The sequence below is a fragment of the Anolis sagrei genome, chromosome 4 (assembly GCF_037176765.1).
Source record: "Anolis sagrei isolate rAnoSag1 chromosome 4, rAnoSag1.mat, whole genome shotgun sequence".
Classification (NCBI taxonomy): domain Eukaryota; kingdom Metazoa; phylum Chordata; class Lepidosauria; order Squamata; family Dactyloidae; genus Anolis; species Anolis sagrei.
Genome location: NC_090024.1, coordinates 94641602 through 94653893, shown reverse-complemented (window position 1 = coordinate 94653893; position 12292 = coordinate 94641602). Strand labels below are relative to the sequence as shown.

General features: G+C 37.9%; 1 protein-coding gene across 1 annotated transcript in view; it reads right to left on the bottom strand.

Moving 5' to 3' along the window:
* Positions 1-12292, bottom strand: part of CDH9 (cadherin 9) — a 176017-nt gene that overhangs the window by 110570 nt on the left and 53155 nt on the right. The window contains exon 2 of the mRNA XM_060774692.2: positions 6295-6621. Within this exon, the coding sequence (XP_060630675.2) occupies positions 6295-6525 (231 nt within the window). The 5' untranslated portion in view covers positions 6526-6621. The remainder of the gene's footprint in view (positions 1-6294; positions 6622-12292) is intronic.

Below are 12292 nucleotides of genomic sequence, written 5' to 3'. Positions count from 1 at the left end.
AAACACAGCTTTATGTGTGGAAATATTTCTTTTGGGATTATTAATTTCCAGATCCTTCGGACACTGCTATTAATTTCTAGGAACTATAATTCAAACACAGTGTTTCCCAATGCGTATACACTTTCCCTTATGCTAGACATGTGTGCCAGGCATGCACATGACTGGAGGAAAGGTTAAAGGCACATACAACATACAGACAGAGCTGTTCAACCCAGCTTATCCTTCTCCACCTGTTGTTCTGACTTTTAAAAATAATGTATTAAATGTGTTCCAATGGCTCAATAACCGGATGAACACCTATGATTTAATGCCCTAAATTCTGCTTCTTATCTAAGTAAGAGCAGACCAATTAAATCAATTGAACTTACATATGTTTTGACTCACAATTTAGTAGAGTGGAATGAGGAAGACTTGTGGTTATTTCTTGTGTAAGAATGAATTTTCTTGATGGAAAATAGCAATTCTTCTTCCACATCCACAGAAAACAATATCTTACAATGAGTATAATAAATTCTACTGTTCTTTTCTACAGATCTATCATTTTGGATTAGTTTGGGATATTGCTTTACTATGACCCACAAGATCAGACCATGCTCCCTTATTCCCAAAAGCTGCAGATCTCCAAGTGCTATCCAATATCTTATCCCCAAAATGCTGCCCAAGATCTGATTTAGGTCGGTTCCAATTTAAACCTGACTCAGGCCCATTCTACACTGCCATATAAAATCCAAATAATCTGATTTGAACTGGATCATATAGTAATGCAGTCTCATATAATCCAGTTCAAAGCAGATAATGTGGATTATCAGCTTTGATTATCTGGATTATATGGCAGTGTAGACAGGACCTACAAGATGACTACACTTGAAGGGAAGCAAAACCATATTTTTTAACACCACATGTATCCCATCTCTGAAGCCTCTTGATATCCAGACATCCATGAAATTTCTGCAGTCTGAAAAATCCAACATATGATGGATCAAATTATGAAATTACTTTCCAAATTTTGAATTGTATAATGAAAGTTCAATTGGTGAGTTGGAGGAAAAGTGAGGTTCAGTCAGTTCCTTTACAGTCAGTAGCTAGATGTTCAATATCTGTTGAAGCATGCCCAGCAACAGAAAAAGAGGTGGACACATGTGCTACTTATAATAGTTATCCCTTCCATTCTACAGAACCATGGAAATTGCTTGATTTTAGGGTCAGGGGAATATACTGCTCAAAAGCTGAATTGCGGGACTTTTAGGCACGTTCAACAACTGCAAAAGTGATTTTGGCCAGACACCATCATAATTCATGAACTGGATACTAGCTGGGATTGATGACAATTAATGGCAAATACAAAACCACACATGGTACTTGCCAGGCTCCACAGTGTAGGAATCATCCTAACAACCCATGCATGGAAGAACACATTTTATTCTCTAGGTAGCTGTATATAGCTCCAGTGCTTAGTGGTGACTTCTATGCCAGGTTTTAGTTTGAAATCTAAAGGAGCTGTAAGGTACAAAACCTATTGAACTACAAAGCTCAACACTTTAGATACTGCAGGCTAAAAACTAGAGCAGTTTACCCACTCCAATGATGTAGAAGTCATCAGCCAGGAAGGTTTAGCTTTCATTTGAGGAAAACCATTTTTCCTGATGGTGAAAGAACATATCATTATGTTATACCTTTTTACATTGCATATTCACTGACTCATTATTCTATCTAATTTTAATGTTAGTGTTAATTACAATTTGTCATTTACCTCATGTATAATCATTGACATTTCATGCCTAATTAAATGGTCTATCATTTTCTTTTCGATATAGTGCATCCTCTTTTTCCGTTGTTCTTGGTAATTTTTATTTTACATATAGAGAGATATTTTGTATTATGTTTTCATTGATCACCTTGTTGCTTGGAATCCAACTTGTGAGATTTGCTGTTTTGTAAATATGTAAAAAAAAAATCACCCAACTGAGCATGAAATAAATAAGAAAATGAATAAATATTTTCATTTGAAACAATGAACAAGAAAAGGGGCTTTGTGGCTTAAGACTACTATTGTTGAGAATAATTATAATTTTAAAAAATCAAAACTGACTAATCAAATTTGACTGATCGGATTGCTCTTGTCTGAATACTTATAATTTGATAGTCCCAAATACAGTTGAATAGTTAAATCAAAGAAAAATTGCAGGAGTGTAAATCTCATTGCTTTAATTTGCTACCCAAATTAAAACTAAAATGGATACCAAAGCAAGTAAAAATTCAAAACTCAATATTTTTTTAAGATGTGAGAAGACTTCAGAATTAAAATTACATGATATGAGTTGTCTGAGAAAGAATAAAATCAAAAATATTAAGAGATGAAGGAGACATCAATAAAGGAGTTGATACTATCTAGTGCAGTGGTTCTCAATCTGGGGTCCCCAGATGTTTTTGGACTACGACTCCCAGAAATCCCAGCCAGTTTACCATCTGTTAGGATTTCTGGGAGTTGAAGGCCAAAAACATCTGGGAACCCCAGGTTGAGAACCACTGATTTAGTGTGTTAGAGAATGGTATAAGAGAATTAAATTTGATCAAGATAAAATAAAGGTTCTTTTTTGATAGTGATTTTAAATGGGCCTGAAGACAATTTTCTTCATAGAGTCCCAAGATGTTAAAAATGCAGAACAAAACTAGAAGGGTCTAGAAGGCCATTTCTGTTTCTGAATCTAAAGCAATTTATTAATGTAATTGGTGTGCAACTTATTTGAATAATGATGGTTTTCAGGAAAGACAATTCATTCTCTTCCCCCACCCCACAAAATGATAGTCCAGGAGAATTAGGACATATGGAGCTTTATAACAATCTTCGTTCTACTTGCAATAATAATAGGTCTACATGTCCACCAACTCTTTCTAGATGCAATTTTTCTGTGGTACTCATGAAAAGAGCTAATCCACCACTCCATTTTATGAAAGGCCCGATCCATCATTGGGCAGGATTCAATGACATCCCATCCCTTTGAGGAACAGTGTTAGGGGGGAAATTGTGTAAGGCTTTATAACACAAACTTGTATCACTGGAAACAGCAGAACATCAGAATGTTCTGACATTTGTGACCTCATTTTGAATATGATTGCATCAGGTGCCATTGGTGGATGGACTTTCCAGTTTCTTGGATCAGCTTTTAGCATGGTTTAGTGGGAAGATACCAGTCTGAAAAAACTCTCAGACCATTTAGGACTTCATCATATGGGCAGGGGGAAAGCAGGTGAAACTGTCTTATTTCTTTCCCTACTGTCTTTCCCCTTCTTCTTAGATGACTGGCCATCCCACATCACTTCCTGTTATTTCTCATGGTAGCACCTGACTCCTGAAAAAGGAGACTTCTCTTCATTTTCGGACACTAGCAAAGTAAATTCCCACAAACAGCCACCAGAAGTGGCCATGCCAGTGTTTCCTTGAAAGATGACACAGAGAACATTGTATCTGATGAGGTCTTTAATTACAATGATATTCAAGGAGGATGGTAGAAGGTTTGGGAGAAACCCCGTATAAAGTGAACTCTGTTGTGACTTGCAGAATGAACTGAGAGTTGTAGATCAAGTCAGTTAGCTATGAGATATGAAGCATGCATTTTTCTGTCACTTCATGATCACATCTCAAATTTTTTAATATCTATTTTTCCTACCAGTTTCTTGCTGACGTCTTTATTTAAAAAAAAATAAAGTTCTATCTCTTCTTTAGTAGCACAATTAGAGTGGATGGCCCTTGTGGCTGGTCCCAACTCTATGACTCCATGATTAGGTAAATGGCTAGTGAAAAGAAGACCTTCTCTATAAATGTGTCCTCTGCAGTCCTTCCTTCCTTCCTTCCTTCCTTCCTTCCTTCCTTCCTTCCTTCCTTCCTTCCAGATACTTCTACCCTTTATCACTGGATTTCTGGCTAGCAGACAATATAAATAATGTAAAACACTTCCAGATTAAAAACATAAATAATTTAAACAATTGAAGAACATGTTAAACATTGCAACAGTTCAAACTCTTTTAAAATTATATATTTCGAAGCCATATCCATGTATACTTGAAATAATTGATTCTCCAAAAGCTTTTATTAATAACTTCAACTTCTCATTTTCTGATTTAGAAGAGTATTATTATAAAAAGGGGTGGAGATATGGTGATGGCCAAAGAAAGTGGAAAATAAGTAAAAATCAGTGGGTAATAATGAGGCCTGTATATTAGTTTTAGTAGCTATATGTTTAGAACATGTTTATTACTGTGGATTAGTTTATGTTAGGGTGATTGTCCCCATATAAGCTGCCCCGAAAAAGAAAAAGAACTTTATTTTTCTACCCCGCCTCCATCTCCCCGAAGGGACTCGGGGCGGCTTACATGGGGCCAAGGCCAGGGAACATACAATTAAAAGCAAAGCAATAACAAAATACAATTTAAAAAGCATAAAACAACATAACAATATTAGACAAGTATCAAGCAACAAAAGAACTAATTTGAAAAGGGGGGGGGGATACGGGCCAATTAATGAGTAATTGGTTCAACAAGATCGATGAAAATGTATAATAACATAGGAAATATCATGAAAACAGAGCAATTTAACAGGATCAGAAATAATTCAGTTTGACTTACAAAATCTGAATAGTGATGTAATATAGGAAATTCAGGTTGAATGATAATTAGGTTGCAATACAGGGGGTCAGCAGTCAAATGGAAAATGAAACATCAGTGTTTTTAATTCCTTACAGAATGTGGCTAGAGAAGGCGCCAGCCTGATCTCCCTGGGGAGGGAGTTCCAGAGGCAAGGGGCCATCACCGAGAATGTCCTTTCCCTCATCCCCACCAATCGTGCCTGATTCAGGGGCGGGAGCGAGAGAAGAGCATCCCTAGATGATCTTAAGGATCACATGGGCTCATAGGGGAGGAGGCGGTCGCGCAGATAGGCAAGTCCTGAACCATTTAGAGCTTTATAGGTAACAACCTGCACCTTGAATTGGGACCGGAAACTTATTGGCAGCCAGTGGAGCTGTTTAAACAGAGGGGTTGACTGCTCCCGAGCCTCTCTGGGGAGATGGCAATGGGGTACAAAAATAAAGTTGTTCTTGTTATGATAATAATAACAACTAATATTGTTATTATCCTAGATATAGTTGTTTTGTTTGTTGTAGTTTAGTATTATATATTATGAAAATGTTTTTTCCTGTTATTGTTTCTATTTTTTTTATTTTTCTCTCTGTAGTTCTGATTAAAAGTCAATGTTTAAAATATGAATGTATCCTTAAAATAAATGACTCCCCAAATGCCTTTATCAATTAAAAACACATTTTAGTGTGGTGCCAAGAAAACTTCAAGTTGAGGGTAATCCATAATTGGAATGTCACATCTGAAAATGATTTCTTCTATATTCCCTTCCACAAAAATACACTATGCATTGTGGCTCACTGATGTTACTCATTTTAGCCAAAGTTTGTATGTCTTAATGGTTGCTTTTATTTGCCCATATCTTTAAAAGCCTTTATTTTTGGCATTATGTATGTGATCTCCTATTGGAAAGGATAACGTATAGATAAAATATAACATATTCAGAAATTTTTTTATAGTTCTGGATGATGATGATGATGATGATGATGATGATGATGATAGTCTACTTTTCAGTATTAACCAAACAATTATCAACATATTGTATTTAACCAGAATGAACTCATTGAGGTGTGTATTGCTGTATATTGGCTTCACTATTTTAAGTTAAATTAAATTTTCAGTCCTAACCAGATAAAGCTTTTAGAATTAATTGCTGAATGTGAAACCAATACTTAAATCCCATTGATTAAATGGGTCTACTTTAATTGGGACCAGAAATTAATTTAAGTCTCTTTTTTGATTAGATATGTTATCAGCACATATTATCTGGAATATACCAGAGTCTCTACTCTTGACAGCATGTGCTCTGGGTTCATATATTTTTCATGCTAGTTCCTAGAGGCAAGCTATCTAGTTGATTTTACTGGCAACCATATATCATGTTCAATGCCTTGCCAAACACTTGCTATAAATTTTAGTTCTTGGGAAATACATTAAAATGACCAAATAAATAATGTTTTCCTATAAATATATAGCTTGCAATAAGAGAATTGTTCCCCCTTCCCATAAAGCAGAAGTATTCCAAGAACTGTCAGTCGTAAAATCTTATTTCTCTCTAGTTGATATCTATGTTCAGACTTGCATCAGTGCTGCTCCTGATAAACTAAAATGTATTTCTTCTAGGATTCATCATCATATAACATCTAAGGATGTAGTACTTACCTTGCCTACATACTGAGTATCTGGCCCAGTGTATTCCTCCAGTAAAAAAAATTGATTCCACATCCATCCCCGCTTGGAACGATGCAGTGCTTTTCCATGATCCTTCGGGAGACCCATTATCCGCTCAGTTTGCAAATACATGGTAGTCCTTTTTGGTGATGGTGAAGCAGGTGTCTCGTGAAACACACAAGTCCAGATCAGAAATGATACGCAGTAGCAAGTTCTCATCATTAGTACCTTCTGCAAAATGTTGGCTAGCCTTGGTATGTTTCTTGTTTCAGTCAGAAGAATTCTCAAAAATAATACTGTATTCCTCTTGCACACGATCTGTAGATTGGATTAAAAATGAATTAATTTATGTATTTATTTTAAAAAATATTAAGAAGCAAGCATGTATCTTCAAACTTTGCTATGTTTTAAAGAGCCATTTCTGTACTAGTTCATGTGCCATGAATTTCCAGAGATGTTTGGGTATTTTAGCCACCTTGAGAATCATTTTTGGGGAAAATTAATAAAATGACTGAATGATTAACTGATGTTTTAAGTCATGGATAATATGTGGCCCTAGAACTGAATGAAGCTCTTTGTCTTGTATCAAATTCCCTCTGTGCACCATTAGTTCAATCATCTACTCTGACAAGAGAGATCTGTCTCTTCCTTAAAATCTACTGGGCTGGAAGGAAGAAGGAGAGTGAGGGGAATGTTTGCCAAGAAGAAAGGGATACAAAGAGGGGTGGAGGATGGAACTACCCCTTTTAGCTTCAGTGTAAGCTTCAGCTTTAATCACCAAGTGACCTGTACCCATTTTCCACAAGAAAATCTTGTTCGGAGCAGATGAAAATGTGTCTGCTCCCAGAATGCTAGCTTGTGTGAATGAAAACTCACCTGAACATTTTCCTGAAGTTTACCATTGCTAATGGAGATAGAACTTTGTGGGTCTTTCATCTTTCAGATCTGTAGTTAATAGCCTTATCACTAGTAAAGTCTCACTAATCTTTCAAAGAATCCCAGTATTCCGCAGAATAGTTCCTCAATACTACTGCATTATAAAATGGTTGTGGTAGTTATTGTTGAAGGCTTTCATGGCTGGAATCACTGGGTTGTTGTAGGTTTTTTGGGCTTTATGGCCATGTTTTAGAAGCAGTCTCTCCTGACGTTTCACCTGCATCTATGGCAGGTATCCTCAGAGACCTCACAACCTCTGAGGATTCCTGCCATAGATGCAGGTGAAACGTCAGGAGAGAATGCTTCGAGAACATGGCCATACAGCCTGAAAAACTTACAACAACCCATTGTGGTAGTTCTTCTCAAGCTATTTGTTGCAGTACTCCACTATATTATGCTTCCCATCTATATAAAATCAACATGCCAAGATGTGACAAGCAAACTCTTTGCCAATCAACATGGTTTTCATTTTCACAGGATTCTGGTATCTAATGTACTTTAAAATGTATTTGATCCGGTGTATGGTTATTATTACATCCATCATAGGGATCATCTACATTGTCACATGATGTGAGATAGTGATCACATTAGCCAGGAGTATTCAAATGATGCACCAGGCAAATGCAATGTAACCTGGGGTAAACCTTTTACAGTATATTTATGACAAGGTTGTTTTTTTTAAAAAAAACACACACACCAGCAAATGACTCAATTTTCCTTTGGTGTGGCACCATTGATCTTTGGTTACTGTTACTAGAAATCACCATGTGTGATTCATGATGGCATTTTCCACAGCCATGCCATGCTATGATCCCTGGGCTTACACAACTTGGGAAAGTGAGATGAAGGTGCCAACCTTCCATTCCTGCACCCTATTTTGCTTCAAAACCCCTTGAACCATTTCTGAGCACAGTGGAGCTACAGGGAAGTCTCCTGCATATGTAAACATACTGTGCCTTTGTTTTGGAAGATGAAACAGGCACAAGGAAGAAAGAGTGTTGCTGGACATACTCACCTGTGCCAACACGCATCAGCAGGTGCATGGTGAGTATATCTTTCAGTCACCTCCTCTCTAGCGAGGAGGACCCCCCCCCCCCCCGGTGTCACAGCAAAACGTGGCACAAACTGGCATTTTTAATGTTGGTTTGTGTCACCTTCTGGTTGGTAGATGAAAAATATCTATGGATTTTTTTTGGTCTTAAGGAATAATTTGTATTGTCAGAAGGAAAGGATCCCATTCAAAATGATAACACATAGTTCTTGCAGTTCGGATAATTACACAGGGACAGTGTATTTAGCGTGGAATTAAATATTATTTTGGAAAACAATATTCAGAAAAGCACTGAAGTAGAAGAGAACCTGTGAGATATAGTAGTTTCAGTATAAGACCAAGGTTTAAATCCCTACAGGGAGATGGGAACTTTCTGAGTGGCTTTGGGAAACTCACACACTCTCAGCCTCAAAGGAAGGAAAGATCAACCCCACTTCTAAAAAAATTCTAACAGTAACACTTTATGTACATTTGCCTATGTAAGGGTCACTATCAGTCAGAAGTTACTAAAAGGCTTAAATCCCTACAACTTCAAATTGTAGCTTTAAAGTATTACTCTTTATTGTTTTATTTAATTTCATACTTGTGCAACAATAATATAAATTATTGTATATTTCATATTTTAAAATCTGCAATTTTGCACTTTTTGTTATCATACACATAATGTGTTGCTTTTTTAATAAGGAAAAACTTCTGTTCTTGGCTTACATCTGAAAATCCTTTTGTGATTTTTTAAAAGGCAGTTTGATGAATAATGTTTTTGATGATTCCACAATCCCATGGGGACAATGAAAAATAAATTTGCATATTGTTTACTTCATGTAAAGAGTGCATTGAACTAATGTTATTGTTACCAAATCAAAACATAATGTAAAATAATAAAAACATTTCTGATAAAATTATGTGAGATTTTGGCTGTTTTTCCTTTATGGGCTGCTGCAGAGAACAGAACCATCTAGGCATGCTGTGATGAAAGGGTGAGTCCATGATTCTGCATCTTAAATCTGAGTAGAGATGTCTGGGATATATAGTCACAGCTCAGCTGCACTATGTCCAGGCTGCAGTTGGTTGCTTTTGGTCATGACCCTGTAACAGGATTAGTATGCTACAAAAGGGTGGCCTTGCATGTGATGCAAATGCCCCTGGTCTCTTCTCCATGGAGGTTATCAAAGGCAGCCTCACACCCACATCACCTTGAGCTATGTGTGTCTGAAGTGGCATTACTGACCAACAGCAGAGTAATGAGACCAGACACACAGAAGTGTGTTAAGTAATGCTCACCTATTTAATCTGTGTTGAATGTGGAAAGAAGTAATTGGAAAGAACACCTACATTCAGGCAAGTTTCACCCTTGACTTTTCCTATGGGCAAATCACCTGAGTCCCAAGGACAAATCAATAGCTGAGTTGCTTATCTATTGCAAAGCAGACCCAAGGTGCCTCCTTTAACCAAAAGTTTCAGGACTTACATCAAGTTCAAAGTGTTCAGCTCCAGCCTAAGAATATTCTACTTCCTCCTCAATAAGTCAAGAGATATAAAGAAGTCTTCGCCTTCAGCAAAAGGGTGCCAAGGTGTTCATTGCAACAAAAAGGACAATATAATAATATTAATAAACTCTTATTTGTATATCACTTTTTCTCCCCAAGGGGACTAAGGGCGGTTTCCAGCATAGGTCAAACATAGCAATTACAGACATGTTTATAATGTTTATAATGTAAACATTATAATCAAAGATATAATACTATAAAACAGTCATACATATTTAAAATTAAAAACCAGTTCAGTGCTAATTCCATTGGGCAAGTTCAGTTCCTATCGCCAAGATTCGAAAGTGGGCTTCAATAACTATGGGAAGGCTTGGCTAATATAACAAGGTAAGCGAGGGCCAGGGGAGTGGATAAAGTGCAAGCATGATCCTGCATGATGGTCAGGGCAGGACCTGGAGGCACAGATATGAGAGGGTTGGGCCAATGGGGAAGTGGGTAAAATGCCGAACAGGGCCTTAATGAATGTCAGGGAAGTGCCTGGGGCTATTCATTTCCAGGGCCTGCTGAATAGCTATAATAGAGCTAGGCCAGGTCAAGGGCAATGAGGTAGCAGAGGGCCAGGGAAGTGGGTAGAGTGCAAAATGAAGGCCTAACTGTTGGCCAGGGTTGGACCTGGGGCTAATCATTATCAAAAGCCTGCTGGAACCACCAGGTCTTCAGGTCCTTTCGGAAGGAGGCTAGTAACGGAGCTTGTCTTAGCTGGGGAGGGAGTTCCAAAGATGAGGGGCCACCACAGAGAAGGCCCCCTCTCTCTCAACTCCAACAACCACACTTGAGATGGTGGCAGGAGCAAGAGAAGGGCCTCCCCAGAAAATCTAAGAGTCTGTGCCGGTTCATAGGGGGAGATGCGATCATGGAGATAGATGGGGCCTGAACTGTCTTCTTAGCCCATTTATTTCCACCAGACTAGCCAAAAGAGCTATAACTCTTTTGGCATAACTCCCCCCCCCCTTCTGATAGATGCACGCCTACAAAGCCCTAAATGGTTTGGGGCCTGCCTACCTGCATGACCGCATCTCCGTATCTGAACCCACACGATCCCTCCATTCATCTGGAGAGGCCCTGCTCATGATCCCACCTGCATCGCATGTGCATTTGGTGGGGACGAGGGACATTGCCTTCTCTGTGGTAGACCCCGGACTCTGGAACTCTCTCCCCAAGGACATCAGACAAGCCCCAACATTGGCAGTCTTTAGGAAGAGCTTGAAGACCTGGCTGTTCCTGTGTGCCTTTCCAGAATAGGAAACTCCCAGCATCATGTCCCAAACGCACTTTACTAGAGAATTAAGATTGTCTGCACATCGCACCTACCCTAAAATCCTTACATTTCGCCTGTCATGCCCAGCACTTTTAACTTTATCCATTACATTTGGTCCGGCCCTAGTTTTAATGTTATGATGTATTGTTTTATTGTTTTACTGTTACTGCTTTAATGTTTGCATTATGAGTTTTATTGTCTGTATTTGTTTGCTGTTGTTTTATTGAGGGCCTTGGCTTTTGTAAGCCGCACCGAGTCCTTCAGGAAATGTTAGCAGGGTACAAATAATGATAATGATAATGATAATAATAATAATAATAATAATAATAATAATAATAATAATAATAATAATAATAATCCTATATAGCTCAAGTCACTGAAATACAATATAATTCCCTATATAATGCATTTTGGATTTCCTTCTTTAGCCTTCTATGGGCTATATCAATGTGTTAGGGATCCCCTTCATCCCACTGAATTTGATGAGGTGAAATACCTCACCACATCAAGAGCTAACTACCCATCTTTCAGTTACTGTTTTGTTGATCTTATCCTTAATGACACTTCTCAGTTCAATCACTAAATATAATTCTAGGCCCAAAGGTCTAGGATGGTCCTTACAGAGCAAACCACATGGCTCTTTATGAAATGTTTCCCCACACAGCTCCCTCTCCCCCAACCCCACAAAAATAGACATTGGTGCAAAAAAGGAACCTAAGAGCCTATCAGGCTTATTTAAAATGCACTCAATTGACTAGGCTGACAAAATACATTTAAGAAACATCTCCAATAGCTGCCTCATCACACTAGAGAATGAATCTACTTGAAATCCAATTTCTACCTCCTGCAAAATTTTGGGGTTTGTAGTTTAGTGAGGCTGTTAAAGGCTCCTTCCTAAACTACAAACCCCAAAATTCTGAAGTAGGTAGAAACCAGATTTCTCTAGTGTGATGAGGTTCCTAATCTAGTAAGCTGACCCATGTGACAAAAAGGGAAATCTTCTAATAACATAATGAGCTAGCCAAACTAACTCCTCCAGACATCTACTCATCATCCCACCTTTCCATGAAACCCGTTTCATCATCTACCATGGAGTGTAAAATCAAGTGACAAACTAATAAGTAAGCATTTCCAAGATATGTGCTGATGAATCTCACAGCCACAATCAAATCAGCAAAAATGATGATGTTGAACACA